The 19,126-nt window shown below is 38.1% G+C and overlaps 1 protein-coding gene across 1 annotated transcript in view; it reads left to right on the forward strand.

Moving 5' to 3' along the window:
• The window catches only part of PLEKHG4B (pleckstrin homology and RhoGEF domain containing G4B), a 220,467-nt gene that overhangs the window by 87,868 nt on the left and 113,473 nt on the right, over nucleotides 1-19,126 (forward strand). The window contains exon 3 of the mRNA XM_043979602.1: nucleotides 17,271-18,642. Within this exon, the coding sequence (XP_043835537.1) occupies nucleotides 17,271-18,642 (1,372 nt within the window). The remainder of the gene's footprint in view (nucleotides 1-17,270; nucleotides 18,643-19,126) is intronic.

Genomic DNA, 19,126 nt, shown 5'->3' on the forward strand with positions numbered 1-19,126 from the left:
TCCCCAATAATGATCAGGAGAAATGAAAATTCTCATTTCTTTCCCATTTTCTGCCCATTGGCTTCAGATAAGATCCAAATTTTGTCTCTCTAAACCAATTGTTCACATGTGTGTGTAAATATACAAATGCATAAATACATACATGCATACATACATGTGCATATAGATATAGATACAGTATGTGTTAGAAGATAAAATAAATAATATATTTACCAGATATGGCTTTCACATCAATGACCTTGGCCTGGTTCTGTTCAGTACTTAAATCATCAATGACTTGACTTCAGATGCAGCTGACATTCATATCAGATTTGTGGGTCATCTTATATTAGAGAAGCCTGAGGCTGAGAGAGTCTAATACACTGAATGACAGGATCAAAATAGGAAAATATGTAAATGGGCTAGCCTGTGATTAATTTAATAGAGATAATTATAAGAGTTTGCATCTGTACACAGCTCTCATCATGGAATCAATGGTTTAGAGCTTGAAGGGACTTTAAAGTTCATCTAGTCCAAGTTTTCATTTTGCAATTAAGGAAGGTGAGGTTCAGAGAGGTTATGGCCTTCTTAAGACTGCACAGTAAATGACAGAGCCCTGCATCTAGTGTAACCAGAGATACTTTCCAAAATCACTAATGTGCTTTAAGCCTGCATTAATAGAAGTAATGCAGGGGCTCCACAACCCTCATAATAAGCAAAATGCAAATGAAAGCAACCCTGAGGTTTCACCTGACATCCTATAAATTGGCAAAAATGGCAAAAAATGGCAAAGTCAGTGTTGGAGGGGTTGTGGGAAGATAGCCACTCTTAGACATTGTTGGTGGAGCTATGAAGTAGTACAACCATTTTGGAAAACAATTTGGAATCATACAAATAAAGGGACTAAACTGTCCAAACCCTTTGAACCAGAGACTCCATTATTGGCCTTATACCCCAAGGAAGCCATCAAATTTTTTTTTTAAAGTCCCCATGTGGGGCAGCTAGGTGGCGCAGTGGATAGATAGAGCATTGGCCCTGGAGTCAGGAGGACCTGAGTTCAAATATGCCCTCAGATACTTGACACTTACTAACTGTGTGACCCTGGGCAAGTCACTTAACCCCAATTGCCTCACCCCAAAACAAAACAAATAAACAAACAAAAAGAATGAATATAATTTCTTAAAAAAAAAAAAAAAAGGAGGGGCAGTTAGATGGCGCAGTGGATAGAGCACTGGCCCTGGAGTCAGGAGGACCTGAGTTTAAATCCGGCCTCAGACACTTAACACTTACTAGCTGTGTGACCCTGGGCAAGTCACTTAACCCCAATTGCCTCACCAAAAAAAAAAAAAAAAGTCCCCATGTTCTCCAAAATATTTATAACAGCACCTTTTATGACAGCTAAGAATTGGAAACAAATTAAATGCCCATCATTTGGGGAATGGCTAAACAAATTACATGAATATAATGAAATATTACTGTGATGTAAGAAATGATGTATATTACCCTTTGATCCAACAATACCACTGCTAGGTTTATATCCTAAAGACTTCCCCCAAAAGAGAAAAAGACCTATTTGTACAAAAATATTTCTAGCAGCTCTTTTTGTGGTGGCTAAGAATTAGAAATCAAAGGAATGCCCATCCATTGGAGAATGGCTAAACAAGCTGTGGTATATGATTGTGATGGAATATTATTGTGCTATAAGAAATGACAAGCAGGATAATTGCAGAAAGGCCTAGAAAGACTTGTATGAACTGATGGCTAGTGAAGTGAGAAGAATCAAGAGAATGCTGTGCACAGGGACAGCAGTGTTGTTTGATGAGGAACTGTGAATGACTTAACTATTCTCAGCAACACAATGATTCATGACAACCCCAAAGGACTAATGATGAAGCATACTCTTCACCTACAAAGGAAGGACTAATATTGATTGAACACAGACTGAAGCATGCTATTTTTCACTTTCATTTTTTTCCTTTTTATTTGAGGCTTTCTTATATAAAATGACTAATATGGTAATGTTTTACATAATTGCACATATATAATCTATATCTGATTACTTACCACCTCAGGGAGGGAGGAGAGGGTGGAAAGGATGGGCAAAATTTGGAATTCAAAATTTTAAATAAAAATATTTATTATTTTCAAAAATTAAATAAAGTTAAGGGGGGAAATAAATGATGTATGTGATGACTAAAGAGAAATGTAGAAAGATCTATATGAACTGATACAGAGGAAAGTAAGCAGAGCCAAAAAAATTGTGTGTGTGTGTGTGTGTAATTAACTACAACAATGTAAGGGTAAAGAATTACTACACACTGAAATATCAAAAGTAAATGAACAAAATTCTAAAGATCAAGTGGAACTCAAAATGAAAAGATATGAAAAAAACACCCCCAATCTACTCCTTTGTGAAGGTGGGAGGTCCACCAGTGTTACACGTTTTCAGACATAAAATATATGCATTACAATTCCAATGAAACAAATTATATTGAAATACAGTTACAAAAATATTTAAAAATCAAATTCATGGGCACCAGATTAAGACCTCCTGCCCTAATCTGACCATTTCTGGTATACTCTTGTCTAGTTCTGGGACATGCATCTTAAAAGAGACATTGACAATTTTTAGGCGCATCCAGAGAAGAGTATCCAGGATGTTGAGAGGACTAAAAACCATTCCAAACAAAGATGGGCTGAAGATATTTAGACCAAAGAAGAGAGGACTAAAAGAAACTTGATCATTTTCAATTATTTGCATGGCCAAGGAGTTGACACATCTAACTCTGCTTAGCCCTAGACTTAGCCCTTCAGATACTTCTCCACCTCCCCACCAGTGGACTCTCCACTCTTGGGGATTCCTCCTCCTTCTCTGATTGATGAACTCCTCCCAAGAACCTCTATTTGAGGAACCACTCATGCCAGCCAAGCATGCCAACTTCTAATTTGTCTCAGCCTCTGACTCTTGGTCTCTTTTCAAGCTCCTTTTAATGTGTTGTCTTCACCCATTAGAATGTAAGTTCCTTGAGGGTAGGAACTGAACTATCTTTTTGCTTGTATTTGTATTCCAAGAGCTTAATTAGTATGGTGTCTGGCACATACTAAGCCAGCCAGATAGATTCTTTATCTAGTCACGTGGAAGAAGGTTTAGACTTGTTTTGTTTGGCACAATTAGGACTGGTGCTGAGAAAGTTATAGGGAGGCTGATTTCAACTCAATATATGAGAAAACTATTAGAACTGTCCAAAAAAGGAATGGACTGCCTCTGGAGGTAATGAGTTCTCCATCTCTGCACTTCCTCCTCAAGAGGCTTGATGACTAATTAATTGCCTGCTGTGTCAAGGATATTGTACAGAGGTTTCTTATGTCAGACTTGGTCTAAATGAAAGGGTCTCTGAAGTACCCTCCAACTTCATGGTACCAAACCATTTCAGTGCTTCAAAATTATCTAAAACATATGATGATTAAAAGTAATTTGATTTGGTTTCTTAAAACTTACTTTTATGGGTATCTATTACAGTGGCAAAAGTACTTTTTAGTTCTTTCAGTTGTTTTGCTTTTCTAATTACAATCATAAAAATGAAGAACAGGGGACACAATTGAATAATAAACAAAACCACTTAGGATGTATTTTATCCCTGCCCCCTTGAGGGCAGAAGCTGTTTCACTTTTATTTTTGTGCCTCCTTGGCATATAGTAGGTACTTTAAAGTATTTGTTGATTGATCCGATAGTACATTGTGATCAAAGCTGCTTGGATCACATCCAATATTTTATATGTCTGCTCAATAGTAGCAATGAAAGCTGTCTAGATTATTGTTGAATCCCTTCTTTGTGCAAAAAATGGATATACGAAGATATCTGAGAAATCATGGGTCCAAATCTCCTAACCTCAACCAACTTTCTCTTCCTTTCCTCCTGCCACCAGCTTTACAAAGCCTCATATGACATCAAGGTGAAGGTTTCCAAAGCATCTAGTCCATGGTTTCCCACAATTCCTCCAAAGAAATGTGACATTTGGCTGCCCCAAGAAATCACTACCTCTTTTCCCAAGAAGCTTACTTTAGAGCTCTCCAGGACATGCTCTGAAGTAAAAAGGCTGAATTCCTTTTGCCTTGAAATTCTCTTTGTCCAAGCCCTGTGCTAAATAATGAACCAAATTGTGATTTTGGATGACTTGGCTTGTCTGAGAGCTCCATTTTTAAAAATCTACAAAGATTTTTTAAAAATGAGATTGGGGACGGCTAGGTGGCGCAGTGGATTAAGCACCGGCCCTAGATTCAGGAGTACCTGAGTTCAAATCCGGCCTCAGACACTTGGCACTTACTAGCTGTGTGACCCTGAGCAGGTCACTTAACCCCCATTGCCCTGCAAAAACAAAAACAAAAACAAAAAAATGAGATTGCCCAAAGGTCTTGAAGAAAAAAAGAGCACTGTCTCTGGAGTCAGAGAACCTGGGTTCAAATCCTGCTTCTTATACTTCCTAGCTGAGTGACCTTGGGCAAGTCACCTGGACCAGAGTTTCCATATTTGTAAAATGAGGGCTTTGGACTAAACAATCTCTGAAGTCCCTTCCAGTGCTAGATATATCATCTATGGCAACTAAGCTTGGGTCTAACGATTGGCAAAGGGAACAACATTCACATCTAAAGTCTTCCTCCAAACAAGCCAACTCTGGATGATGTTCTTATTTAAAGTGTTGTGAATTCTAAAGTAAAATTGGGACTGGGGATCTGTGGTTGGAGAAAGCCTCAATGATTATATGATCACCCTGTTCCTTTCTGACCAATCTAATCATAGCCTCATTACCCAACTACCTATGATAGCTTTGGGAGGGAAGGGAGAAAGAGTCATGTAGTTGGATCCCAAATACACACAAGTATCATTGCTAAAGAGCCCAGAGGGCTCAGATAAAACCTGAGACAGGGCTTCGCAGAAGCAGTTTTTTACTTAGCAAGATGAAGTTTGCTGAGAAGTCATAAAGCTGACCAAGTTAAAGATAAGAAATGATTGTTTCCCTCTGATGCCCTCATGTCTTCTTCTCTCTGTCTGCCAACCTCTCTAAATTGTATCTATGTGGCTCCTTGAATGACTTGAAAAAACTAGTCCCCAGTTGACTTTTTAACTCGGGTTTGGTTTACTGGCTTTTTTCAGTCCTTTTCTTCTCATTCTTTGGTTCCCCAATAACTCTCTATATTGTTAGGCCTTTTTGTAAAAAAAGGGAAATCTGGAACCAAAGCCCAGAAAGTGGTTTTCCTGGGAGCTAAAAATGCCCCGTGCTTAATAGCCCATGGGGAAGAAGTACAGAAGCGAGGTAAAAATTGTTATTTTTTTTTCTCCAGCACATGATGTCAGCCGTCAGGATACAAATCACTTGTGTCTTGTAGTAAACCCATGGCAGATTTTATTTTCCTTTTCAATTTACATTAGCTTAACCAACCATACCCATTTCCTGGAAAAGGTATTTCAGAGGAGCAAATCATAGGATAAGGCCCAATGTGCGGTAAGAGAGACTAGGCCTTAAGAGTCCAGAAAAACCAAGTACAAGTAATACCTCTAATACATACTGCCTGGGTGGCTCTGGGCAAGTTCCTTGACCTCTGTAGTTGGGTAGTCAAACAATTTACATTGGTAGGGGGAGTTTTTTCTAATTGGGGCCAGAGAGTAAGTGGAAAACGGATAAATAAAGATTCACTACAACTACAAAATCATGGGTCTGGATATTGAACACCCCCCCCCAATAAAAATGCTTTCTGAAGCCAAAAGGAAACTTTGAGATTATTTGGGACCAGATTATTTTACAGATGAGGAGACCGAAGCTCAGAAAAGTTAAGACTACCTATGGTTCCATAGCTAGTACATAACAGTTGGAATTCTAATGTCTCCCACTTCCAAATTCAGAGCTATTTCCACTGTACTATATATTTAGCTTATCTGTACTTTCCATGTAATAGAATGCTTATAATAACACAGGGTCAGAGAACAAGACCGATTTATGCAGTATATACTGAGCAATTTTTTTACGGAAATCTTTCAAGATATGTGGTCTGATCCATCATATATGAAAATCTGTGGGGAAAACATCAGGGATTTGCCATATTCCTTATAAATGCTGAGACATAATTGTTGAGTACATTCATTTTTTATGTAAAGGCATGCCCATAAATTGGATGAAATGGACCATAATTTGTATAATAACATGGTAAAAGAATGTGAGGTCCTTTTGGAATGGACTGCTTAGGACGCTGTCTCCTTCCTAGCTAACAACAACCCTCAATCGTTGTAGTCAGTGAACTGTGTGGTAGAAATAGGATGTACTTTGAGAAGGGTCAATGGGAAAGGAAGAGTTGGTGTGCCTTTCTCAAGGGACAAGAATTCCTACTAATAGAGGAACACCTGGGCTTAGTCTCCTTGTTGCCTCTAGTGGATAGAAGTTTGTCATAGAAGAGAATTCAGGAAAATAAATAACCTCCTAGCAGGTTTGTACTCGAACTGAAACAAAGAAAGGCAAAAGTAAGCATGAAGAAGAAGGGAATAGGGGCAGCTAGGTGGCGTAGTGGATAAAGCACAGACCCTGGAGTCAGGAGGACCTGAGTTCAAATCCAGCCTCAGACACTTGACACTTACCAGCTGTGTGACCCTGGACAGGCCACTTAACCCCAATTGCCTCACTCCAAATAAATAAATGGATAAGTAAATAAGTAAGTAAGTGAATGAATGAATGAATAAGTAAATTAGTAAGTAAGTAAAGGAAGAAAGAAAGAAAGAAAGAGAGAGAGAGAGAGAGAGAGAGAGAGAGAGAGAAAAGAAAGAAAGAAAAATCTAGCTGAATGACTATGCTGATTTGCTAAATGTTACCTACCCCAATGTTGTTTTGTTTAGTGAGGGATTTTTTTTTTATAAGATGACAAGGAAGAAAAAGTAAGTTTTGAGAAATCTCATTATTGAGTCATTTATTTTGATGAACATTTAAATTTTGGCACCTTTTTTTTTCCCTATTGGGCAAATTGGTAAGATTACTAAGAATGGGTAGAGTCGATGAGTAACTTAAGTAAATATAACATATTGAAAAGGCAACATGATATCTGCAAGGATAGACCCAGGTGTAAAGTATACAGAAGGAACAGCTAGTTGGCACAGTAGATAGAATGCCTGGCCTAGAGTAAGGAAGACTCATCTTTCTGAGTTCAAATCTGGCCTCATACATTTACTAGCTGTGTGATCCTGGATAAGTCACTTATCCCTGTTTGCCTCAGTTTCCTTATCTGTAAAATGAGCTGGAGGTAGCATTTATATGGCACTTTAAGGTTTGCAAGTGTACAGTATAAATATAATAACAATAACATAAATATCTCTTATTTCATTTAATCCTTACGATAACTTTATAGGTACTATTATTATACCTATTCTTGATACTAGCAATTTGATTTTGCCTTTATTTCTTTTTTTAATCAGACTAACTAATGATTTGTCTATTTTATTGAGAACCAAGCCATATTAAGATGAAGGTAGATGAAATGTTTAGCCTGCAAGTGAGGGACATGATAGCAATCTTCAAACCAATGAAGGCTATCATACAAAGGAGAGATCCTATTGGTTTTACTTGGCCCCTAAGGTGAGTAGTAGGAGGAAATTACAGAAAGGCAAATTTTGGCTCCCATAAAGAAAGCCCTTCTATCAACTAGAGTGTGCCCACAGTGGAATGAGATCCTTATAAGGCAGTAAGTTTTGCATCACTGGAGGTCTCTGAATAGTCACTTATTGGGCAATTATAAACGATATTCCTATTAAGGTAAATTTTGGACATTGTGACTATTCTAGATCCCCTGTAATTTTTACCACTGGTTTTTCTACCTAGAAGAACTTTGTACCTTTTTGTTGTTGTTATTTTTTTAAACAACCTTAGTGAATCTTTTATTTGTCAATATGGAGTATGTAGCAAAGTAAACATTTCTGCATTGAAACAGTTTTCCTCCCCAGCCTTTTCCTTTTGTGAAATCCATAGGGACAGTATACATCTTTGGGGTCCTGGCTTAGGGCCGGTGGCCCAGCCTCAACATACCAGCCATTGATTTCACCATGACCTACATTGTAATCGAATTGAAAAAAATGGATACTTCTCTAGGTAGAAAAAATGCAAATGGTGAGATCCTTAAGAGAGCATTAAATGAAAATGAAGTCCCAACAAATTAATAAGAAATAAAGGAAATTATTAGCAACTGTTTTGACCAAATATATGCAAACAAAATTGACGATTTAAATAAAATGGATAAATATCTACAAAAATATAAAACACTCAGATAAACAGAATAAGAAATTAAAATTTTAATAACTCAATCAAATAATGCTTGATTTTTGAGTGTCCTCTTTAGCTTTATGTCCTTCCTTTAGACATGCTTTTCAATTTCCTTTTTGAAATGTGGCTCTTAAATAGAAAGGATAACATTTCTCTCAACTGAAAACAGCATTCCAAATATGTTCCAAACTAGGACAATGTATAGCTGAGCTCAATATACCTTCTCCTTACTTTGGTCATTGATTTAACCTAAATTGACTTTAGCTCTTTTAGCAACTCTATCACATTGCTGACTTGCTGAAATCCACTAAAAATTCCCATGAGATCAAATCATAGGATTCAGAACTAGAAGAATCCTTGAAGCTCTTTTCTTTCTCATTCTATCCCTAGGCAATAAAATTTTCTTTTCTTTTCTTTTCTTTTCTTTCTTTCTTTCTTTTTTTTGGGGGTGGGGCAATGAGGGTTAAGTGCCCAGAGTCACACAGCTAGTAAATGTTAAATGTCTGAAGCCAAATTTGAACTCTGATCCTCCTGAATCCAGGGCCAGTGATTTATTCACTGTGCCACCTAGCTGCCCTGCAATAAAATGTTCAAACCCTCATAGAAGCATTTAAATTTATTCTCCAAAAGTCCTCATTTTAGATTCAGCCCAGCATTCTAGCCTATTGATATTTTGGATTCTGGTTGCTACATTTAATGTAGTAATGATGCCTTTTCCCTGTCGTTATCATTTACAAGAGGCAGCTGGATTAGGGTTTAGAGCACTGGCCTTGAAATCAAGAAGACCTGAGTACAAATTCTGACTTATTTTTTATCCCTTGACAAATCACATCCTCTCTGAGCCTCAGTTTCCTCATCTGTAAAGTAGGGAAAATAATAGCCCCTACCTCAGGAGTATTTGTAAAGATCAAATGAGATTTATATAAATATATATATATATAGACACACACACACAAATATATATGGGGGTATATGTGTATACATATGTGTGTACATACATACACACATACACATACACACACACATTGCTTTGGAAACTTAAAAGTTTGGTAGCTTCTCCAAGTTATTGATAAAAACAGAACAGGGTAAAATATGGATCCTAAGGGCACTCCACTAGAAACCTCCCTTGAGGTTCACATTGATCCATTAAAAATCCAGTCATTTCATCAATTCAGCAATACCGAGAGGCAGGCACTATAGCTATTATTATCCCCATTTTACAGATGATCAAACTGAGATACAAGACTGGATCTATAAGATCATAGGATTTACTGCTGGAAGAAACTTTACAGGTCATTTAATCCTTTTCAGTTAAATTCCTTATTTTATAGATGAGACAACTAAGAAGAGGCAAAAAGATTTGACCAAAGTCACATAAGTAGTAAGGTAATGGAAGCAGGTTTTGTTTGTTTGTTTTTAGGGCAATGAGGGTTAAGTGACTTGCCCAGGGTCACACAGTTAATAAGTGTCAAGTGTCTGAGGCTGGATTTGAACTCGGGTCCCCCTGAATCCACTATGCCACCTAGCTGCCCCATGGAAGCAGGTTTTGAACTCAGGATCTCTACCTCCAAATCACTTGCTTTTTTCTCCTCATGACCTAAATAATTTCTTAGAACAACTGAGTGTAAAGATAACTCGTACACTATAATAGGGAATACAAGACAGAAAGTATTTAGTTCCTGGCAGGTAGACCTAGCATTCTAATCAAATTCCTGGCTCTTTCAGAAGGTGTAAGGTAATGCACGTCAGACAAACAGATCTTTGTACCCTCTTTCCTTCACGACTCTCTTTTCAGACAAAGCTACCAATGACATTGTCTTCCTAGGCACTTCACCTCTGTATCTGTTAACTTATTCCAAAACCCATTTGACAATGTAGGGAATTCAAAACAAATAGACTCTGATCACAAAGGAATTTGACACTGAAAGGAAAGGCAGCTAAGTAATAGGAACTAAGAACACACACAACAGTCACATGTAAGGTGTCAAGTACGTGAAAGGAAATCAGAGGAAGTGAGAAATGTTATCCTCTCCATTTAAGAAAAAAATCCCAACTCCTTTTTTTATTTTTTGCTCCTTCTTTTCAATCTACCATTCCTTGTCCCTCCTGTGATTCTCCCTACCCTTGCTATAGTTTGCTGCAGGGTGACTTTGGAGTAAATCTTCCTAGAAAGCAAAAACTTTCAATGGCAGTGAATGAAAACATGTAATTTTTGAAGTTTGTGTTGTTTCCCTAATTGACTGCAATTCTCAGTAAATTATTGGGTTTGATTCATCCCCCCTGCATTAGGACAGAACAAATTCATATAGGTAGTGAGTTTATGCTGAGAAGGAGGAGGAAAGAAAATACCATCCTGCCACAGTATACAACCAGAGCCATATCTAGCAATATTAGCTCCTGGGGTAGTGGAAGGGTGGGAAAATACTAAAAGTCCATTTCTAGGAAAACCACTGGTGAGAGGGACAGGAAGAGCTATATAGCAGAGGAGATCACCTGGTATGTACCTGCCAGCAAGATCAAGAAGGAAATAGAACCCTATATCATAGAGGGTTTGGGGGGTTGGGTTTTTTTGTTTTTGGTTTTTTTTTTTTGCTTTATCCTTATTTGGTTTGAGTATTAGGACCACATTTCTCTCATAAAAGGAGTTTGGCAGAATGCTTTATTTCTCAATTTTTGTGAAAAAAAAATGTATGTGACATAAATATTAACTGTTCTATAAACATTTTGCAGGATTTCTGACATTTTAAATCCTAGTGAAGTTGCTGCTGAAAGGTTTCACAATCTCTTCATTTTGGCACCTTTTTGCCACAACCTAGTTGTATTTATACATGTGGCCATTTGCCCCAAATTCTTTCAGGGTCTTGTGTGGTTACAGAAAATTTGTAGCTAAGAAGTTCTGCATTCCACTTCAAAACCCAATGTTGCATTTCTATTAGAAGAGAATTAGTGCTACGGTGGTTCCCGCTGATTCTCCAGAATACTATGTAAAAGCTTTGAATTGCATATTTTCCATCCACATCTAGGAAAGTACATATCATTCATATTCTGGATAGAAAACAATGATAATGGTAATGATGCTGCTGCTGTATTTTTACTTCTCGAGCAAGCCTGCAGAATATTATGACGACACAGTCATTAATGTCAAGGTTACAGATAGAGGTTTTTTCCAGATAGAACTTTTTAAGAATTTACCAAAATCCAATATGACTCCTAATTGCTACCCTTTTACTTACTTTTCTCCTTAAAATCATTAGAACAGCTTCTTTGTGACCAGTACTCTCCTTAATTCTAAAGAGAACATTGTATCCCTAAAGCAGTTAAATTGGTACTAGGATTCATATTTTACATAGATTACATTTTTTTAAAAAGTGATATTTTCTCATGATGTAATATTTAAAATAAATTACAAATCCTATAAAATGTTTATAAAACAGTTAACACTTATGCTATATATTTTTTCACAAAAATTGAGAAAGAAAAAATTCTACCAAACACATTTTATGAGACAAATATAGTCCTAATACTCAAACCAGAGGACAATTTTTAAAACCTGTACATCGGCATCACTAATGAATCCTTATTCACAAAGTTTAAACAAAATTACTTGCCAACAAAATGCTACAGCAATATATGCAAAAAATTATTCACTATGAACAAAATGGATTTATGTTGGAATGTGAGGATGATTCAGTGTCAGGAAAACAATGGACATAATTAATATTATTTAAAAAACAAAGAATCCAGTATCACATTCTTTCAATAAATGCAGACATCTTTGACAGAATATAATAAACATTTATGCTAAAACCCCTAGTAAATATATGAATATAAAAGACATTTTAATATAATAAAAAGTATACCTCTAAACCCAAAGCTAGCATTATTTGCAATGGGGAAACGCTAAGAGCTTTCTGAATTTTAAAAATAGGAGCAAAACATGATTTCCCCTTTTTTCTATTTTTTACATAGTTATAAAAATATTACAGATAATAATAAGAGAAAAGAAAGAAATTCAAAGGCAAAGAGGAGACAAAACTATCTACTATTTATGGATGACAGTGGCTAACAGAAAATCTCAGAATCATCGATGAAGAAAACTGAGAAAATTAATAGTTTAGCAGAATAACAAAAAATACATAAAAATCATCAATAGCTCTATATGCCACTAGGCAATACTAGAAAGAGCAATCTACAGATGTAGTGCCATATCAATCAAACTTCCAGGGATGTACTTTGTAGAATAGATAAAATAATAGCAAAATTCAGTGGAGGAACAAAAGGCCTAGAATCTCAAGGGTGGGAAAAGTTAGGTGCAAAAAAATAATAGCACTTGTAGTTAGTTCTCAGATTATATTATAAAATAGTGCTCATGAAAACTATTTGGAAAAATAGAAGAATAGATTGGTAAAATCATCCAGATAAAGAAGAATCACATCTGAATTCAATACCTCAGTGTCTGTAAACCCCAAAACAATTACTTGGGATATGTAGGTGAGTGGAATGCTCCATCTTACAAGAGCTCCTCGGAAATCAGTTCGGCAGAAATTAGGTTCACATTAGCATTTTACATCACTATAATCATCCTCATCATACCTGGCATAAATATAGCACTATGAGATTTACAAAATATATATGATATTTCATTTGATCCTTACAATTATTACTTCCATTTTACAGATAAAAATACTGAAGCTGAGTGATTTTAAGTGACTTTAAGCTACTAAATGTCTAAGACAAGATTTGGACTCATGTCTTCCTGCTTTCAAGTCCAGCACTGCTACTTTTCTGCCTCTCCATATGTACAACAATAATCTCAAAATGGACATGCAAAAGTTTAATATCTAAAACATGCAGGCAATGAACACAAATATGTAAAACCAAGAGCCCTTTCCAATGGATAAGTGGTCAAAGAATATGAACAAACTTCTCAAAAGAAGAATCACAACCTATTAACAACCATGTGAAAAAATGTTCCAAGTTACTTATAATAAGAGTAATGCAGATCAAAACAATTTTGCACATATAGAAGGTTGACAAAGATGACAAAAGATGAAAAGCTACAAGAAGGCACATTCACTAATACCCTGTTGGCAAAAATGTGAATTGGTCCAAGCATTCTGGAAGGCATTTTGGAATCATTCTGATGAAAAGAGAGTAACTATTCAAACATTTTTACTCAGAGATTCCCCCAAATTGGTCAAAAGTAGAAATAAAGATCTTATGTACTTCCCCCCTCCCCCACTGCTCATAGAAGTACTTTTGTGGTAGCAAAGAAGTAAAAGCAAAGTTGTTACCCATCCATTCAGGAATGGCAAACTAAACTGTATCATAGGAATGTGTTAATTCTAGCAGCTTCTTGGTTTGTCTTTCATAACTTGCCTTATCTACAGGTATATCCATGCCAGATAAGAATAAAATTGGGGCAGTAATACCACTATGCCATTAAGAGATTAACTTCAGAGAAGCATAGAAAGACTTAGATGAAATGATGCAGAGTGAAGTATGCAGAATTAATCAGTCAGCAAGTGTTAAGCACTTACTATATGTCTGGCACTGTACCACATGCTAAGAATACAAGTACAGAGAATAAAACAATTCCTATTGTCATTTACCTTATATTTTAATGGAGAAAACACATACATATAAAAATATATAACATAAATATAAAGTGAATAAATTCAAAAATATATAAAGTAGGTAAGTACAAAATAGTTTGGGTGGAAGCCTAGGAGTTGGAGAGAATCAGGGAAGACTTCATGAGGACAGTGCCTCTTGAAGGAAGTGAGGGAGTTTTTGAGGCAGAGGTAAGAAAAAACTTAATTCCAGGCAAGGCAGACAGCCAAGGCAAAGACATGGAGATGAGAGATGGGCTGCCATGGGGGAAGAACAAAGAAAAGACTAGTTTGACTTGATCACAGAGTACAAGGAGTAAAGTCCGTGGAGATTAGAATGATTGGTTTTCAGGCCAAGTTGTATAGCATTTTAAAAACTAAATTGAGGAGTTTATGTTTTTTCTTAGAGCCAATAGGAAGTGCCTAGAGTTGATTAAGTAGGAGAGTCACCTGGTGAGATCTATGCTTAAGGAAAATTACTTTGGTAGCATTATGTAGGAAGGGCTGGAGTGGTAAGAGACTTAAAGCAGGAAGACCAAATTAAGAAGTTGTAATAGTACAGGTGAGGAATATGGAGGAACTAAACTAAGATGGTAACTGTATAAGTAGACAGAAAGGATTAAGAGGTAATCATTATTGTGAAGGAAGAAATGATAAGCTTTGGCATTTGATTGGATATCCAAATTATAGGTTGAATGAAGAATTAAGGATAATGCCAAGATTATTGACTTAAGATACTAGAAGGATAGTGCTGCCCTTGACAGAAATCAGGGAATTTGAAAGAAAATGTTTGGAGATAAAAATAATGAGTTCACTTTTAGACTTACTGAGTTTAAGGTGTCTTAGGGACATATAGTTTGAAATGTCCAATAGGTATTTAGTTATGAGATTAAACTCAGGAGAGAGGAAAATTTTATATATATATATATATATATAAAATGTAGACAATAACAATGTAAATTAAAAGAAAAATCTGCAACTGAGTTCTGTATAATGATAATGACCAAGTTTGTCCTAAGAAAATAGCGGAGAAAATACATGTGCTTTCCCTCTTTGGAGAGCTGGAGTGGACTACCTCATAGACTGTCAGATACTCTTGATGTGTTGGTTAGTTTTGCTAATGCTTTTACCACCCATTTTTATTCTTTGTCATAAAGGATGGATTGATGATTAGGGGAGAAGGAATATATTGAGAAATGAAGGTGTTATAAAAACAAAAACTATCAATAAGAAAGTTACAAATTTTAAAAATAATTAGTGCATGAAGGTAGACATACAGCCAGATACAGAGGCGGCAAATGTTGATGCTTTGGAGATTTGGCTACATTTTTTGCTTGCTTCAGTGTATCTTGACACATTACTTAAATCCATAGCTTGTCAGCCACTGCTTGCCTTTGTATTATATTCTTCCTGACAACAGTGTTAACTTGCATGGATTTAGACGGTTTCCTGACTTCTGCCTTGCTTCTGGAATTGGTTTTCACAGTGTACTTTGGCTTTTGGCTCGACTTCACCTGATATTCATTCTCATTCTTTCTCTCTCTCTCTTTCTCTCTCTCTCTCTCTCTCTCTCTCTCTCTCTCTCTCTCTCTCCCTCTCTCTCTCTCCCTCTCCCTCTCCCTCTCCCTCTCCCTCTCCCTCTCCCTCTCCCTCTCCCTCTCCCTCTCCCTCTCCCTCTCCCTCTCCCTCTCCCTCTCCCTCTCCCTCTCCCTCTCTCCCTCTCCCTCTCTCCCTCTCCCTCTCCCTCTCCCTCTCCCTCTCCCTCTCTCCCTCTCCCTCTCCCTCTCCCTCTCCCTCTCCCTCTCCCTCTCTCCCTCTCCCTCTCTCCCTCTCCCTCTCCCTCTCTCCCTCTCCCTCTCCCTCTCCCTCCCCCCCCCCCCGAACTGGACCCAGAGGACTCAGGAGGAGAGGATGAGGACCTAGGACATTAAAGCTATCAAGAGAGGATTTCTCAACTCAATGAAACAATTTTGGGAAAGGGTACCATTTTCTTATGGTGCTCATGTGATTTTTTCCTGTTACTTTACTACTTTAATCAATAATACCAAGATCTCATTTTTCCAGAACTTAAAATTAACTCAATGGATTTGTGTTTCACTGATTTTGAATGTAAATGCCTCAAAATTCAAGAGGCAAGATACACTCAAGATATCTGGTTGGATTTACTAAACTTTACCCTGTGGTAAACAGCTACTGAGTTAAAAGTAGGGACTCAGGGGCAGCTAGGTGGCACAGTGGATAAAGCACCAGCCCTGGATTCAGGAGGACCTGAGTTCAAATTTGGCCTCAGACACTTGACACTTATTAGCTGTGTAACCCTGGGCAAGTTACTTAACCCCAATTGCCTCACCAAAAAAAAAAAAAAAAAAAAAAAATATATATATATATATATATATATATATATACATATATATATATATATATATATATATAAATAAATAAAATAAAAGTAGGGAATCAATAAACGCTCTCTTAACTCATCTAAATTTAGTAAAGGACAAACTATATGGCACAGTAGAGTGTCAAGCCTGGCGACAGGAAGGTTCGATTTCCTGAGTTCAAATCTAACCTCAGACACCTACCAGGTCTGTGACCCTGGGTAAGTCATAATTGTTTACCTCAGTTTCTTCATCTGTTAAGTGAGCTGGAGAAGGAAATGGCAAGTCACTTTAGTATCTTTGCCAAGATAACCTCAAGTTGAGTCACAAAGAGTAGAACACAACTGAGCAACAATGACAAGTTTAGTAAACTCATTTTAAAACCCTGTTTTCCTGTGCAATATGACAGCATATAGAGTTGGCATTGGAATCAGGAAGACTGGGTTCAAGTATTGCTGCTCATACTTAGGACCATAGATTTAGGGCTCAAAGGGACTTTAGAAGCCAGTGACTTCATCCTCCTCATTTTACTTACAGATGAGGATACTGAAGCATAAAGAGATTAAGTGACTTGCCCAGCATAACACAGCTAGTTAGTATCTGAGGTAGGATTTGAGTTCTAGTCTTCCTACCTTCAAGGCCAGCATACTATTCACTTTGCCACATGGTGACTATGTGACTCTGGAAAGGTCATTTAAGCAGCTCTCTGAGACTATAAATAGAAAACAGCTGCTAGTCTTTAGCGTTAGAAGGAATTTCCTTCCTAGGAATTCCCAATACCCAGGAAATCACAGATCCGAGCAAAAACCTAAACATGCCAGTTTTGCAAGTGTTTTTCATTGTCCTCTCGGGTGCATGTGCTCACTAGTTAATGTCACTGTCCCTTGAAGGGAAGTAGAGTTGCATGAAGAGCCCTGCTGACCTCACCGGACAAGAGACAGGGCTTCCTGTCTGGATGGGCGCCTTGGTCTTCACTGACGTTTCTCTCTCTCTTCTTGGCTTCCAGGCGAGGTACACGGGCCTCATTTTCTACCATGAAGGCTGGCCCCTGTGCATCCATGAAAAGGTGGTGGTACAGCTAGCGTCCCTCCATAAAGTGAGGCTCAAACCAGGAGATTTCTATCTGCAAGTAGTCGCAGGGGGGAAACAGTCTGCCAAACTGGTTCTGAAATGCCTCGCCCAACATGGACAAGGAATGGAAGAAGTCACCGTACCTGAAGCCATGTATGGATGCATCTTCACGGCAGAGTTCTTAGAAAATGTGAACTGTGAGAGGACCAGCTTCCCCTTGCAAAGCTGCTTGCTGACCACAGGCACGGTGGTCTATCGCACTCCATGGAGCAATATTATGAACCCCATCTTTGTCCCTACGTCTGAAACCATCCTCCATAATTATTCTGGCAGCCCAGGGCTGAACCCACTGAGTCGCCACAATCTAGATTCCCGGTCACCCACGCAAACCATGGAGAGCGACCGTTCTCGGGGCAGCTCTACTTCCAATGACACTGGCTGCACGGTCCTGGAGGCCTCGCTGTCCTGCAGCCGCGGAAGCTCAGGGAGTGACCTGTCCAGCCCCCTCCATTCCCCCGAATGTAGAACTGAATTAGAAAGCCCCAGAACCCCCACTGGAGATTGTGAAGGAGAATATGTAAACCTGGCTGTGTTTGCTCATGAGTGTCCTGGCTTAGAGAGGGGCCTTTCAGAAGCCCCTGAGATGTGTGAGGAGACAGACAGAGTACTTCATGTTGAGGAGTTATCTGACACAGTGGAGGAGAAGAAGACCGGCCTAAGAAATATTACTTTCAGCACAGACTTGAGCAGTCCCTGTGCTCGCCGTCGGCAGCTAAGGGATTCCACCTATTTTGAGACCAGACGTCTATTTCGAAAATCATACATGGAAGCCTTACAAAACCCCATGCACCTTGGCTCCAGCTCAGAGGAATCAATAACGGAGGAGGTCTCGGACCAAATCATTCATTCCCCTAAAGTGAATGATGAGCGAACAGCGGATGTCAGGGCAGCTGCTAAACCAGCTCAGAGGGAAAGTTATCTTTCCGAGAGACTTCTCCCTAAGGAAGAACTAAGGGGAAACATGAGTCCTAAGCCATGCTCCCAGCCATCGGAAAAGCAGCTTGGACCTGCTGGATCTTCTTTAGTATCTGGAAAAAGAGTTGTTCCCAGAAGGTCTCAGTCCTTGGATCGATCCCACAAAAATTCCCAGGATAAAGGCCATGACCCCCGTAGGGCCTCAGATGATTCATCAAATGTAAATTCTAAAAAACTCTTAAATGGACAAGCATCAAGCCCTGAAAAACTGGACCCCAACAACCACTTCTGCGTCACTGTTAAAAGTCACAAATGCACCAAAGAGGATGAAGGTAATGAATAGAGAAAGAGATGGAGAAAAAGGGAGGGAGGCAAGGAGGAAGAGGGAGGGTGGGAGGGAGAGAGGGGGGGGAAGGAGAGGCAGAGAGAGGGAAAGACAGAGAGAGAGAGAGGGAGGGAGGGAGAGAGAATGGAGTGGAGATTATTTTACAGATAAATTTTTCTAAATCAAGGTTCCATACACAAATTTTGACTCATTCACTTTACTTTTAGCCAATGTATTCAACTTTCTGAGTAGGCCTTTGAGATGTAAATGTTGTTTGTATAATCACTCCTTTCACAGACCACAAATCAGTTTGACAGTTCTCTTTACAATCAGGTAAATTATTGCTTTGGCTCTTCCCTTATACACATCAAACACATACATACACTCACAGACATAGGCACAACACATGTGTTGTGTAGGCTATCCAAGAAAAGAAAAAAATCTTAGTGGGATAAATGTTTTCTTAGCCTCATCCAGAAACCTAGGAATTG

This window comes from Dromiciops gliroides, chromosome 1, assembly GCF_019393635.1.
Source record: "Dromiciops gliroides isolate mDroGli1 chromosome 1, mDroGli1.pri, whole genome shotgun sequence".
NCBI classification, from domain to species: domain Eukaryota; kingdom Metazoa; phylum Chordata; class Mammalia; order Microbiotheria; family Microbiotheriidae; genus Dromiciops; species Dromiciops gliroides.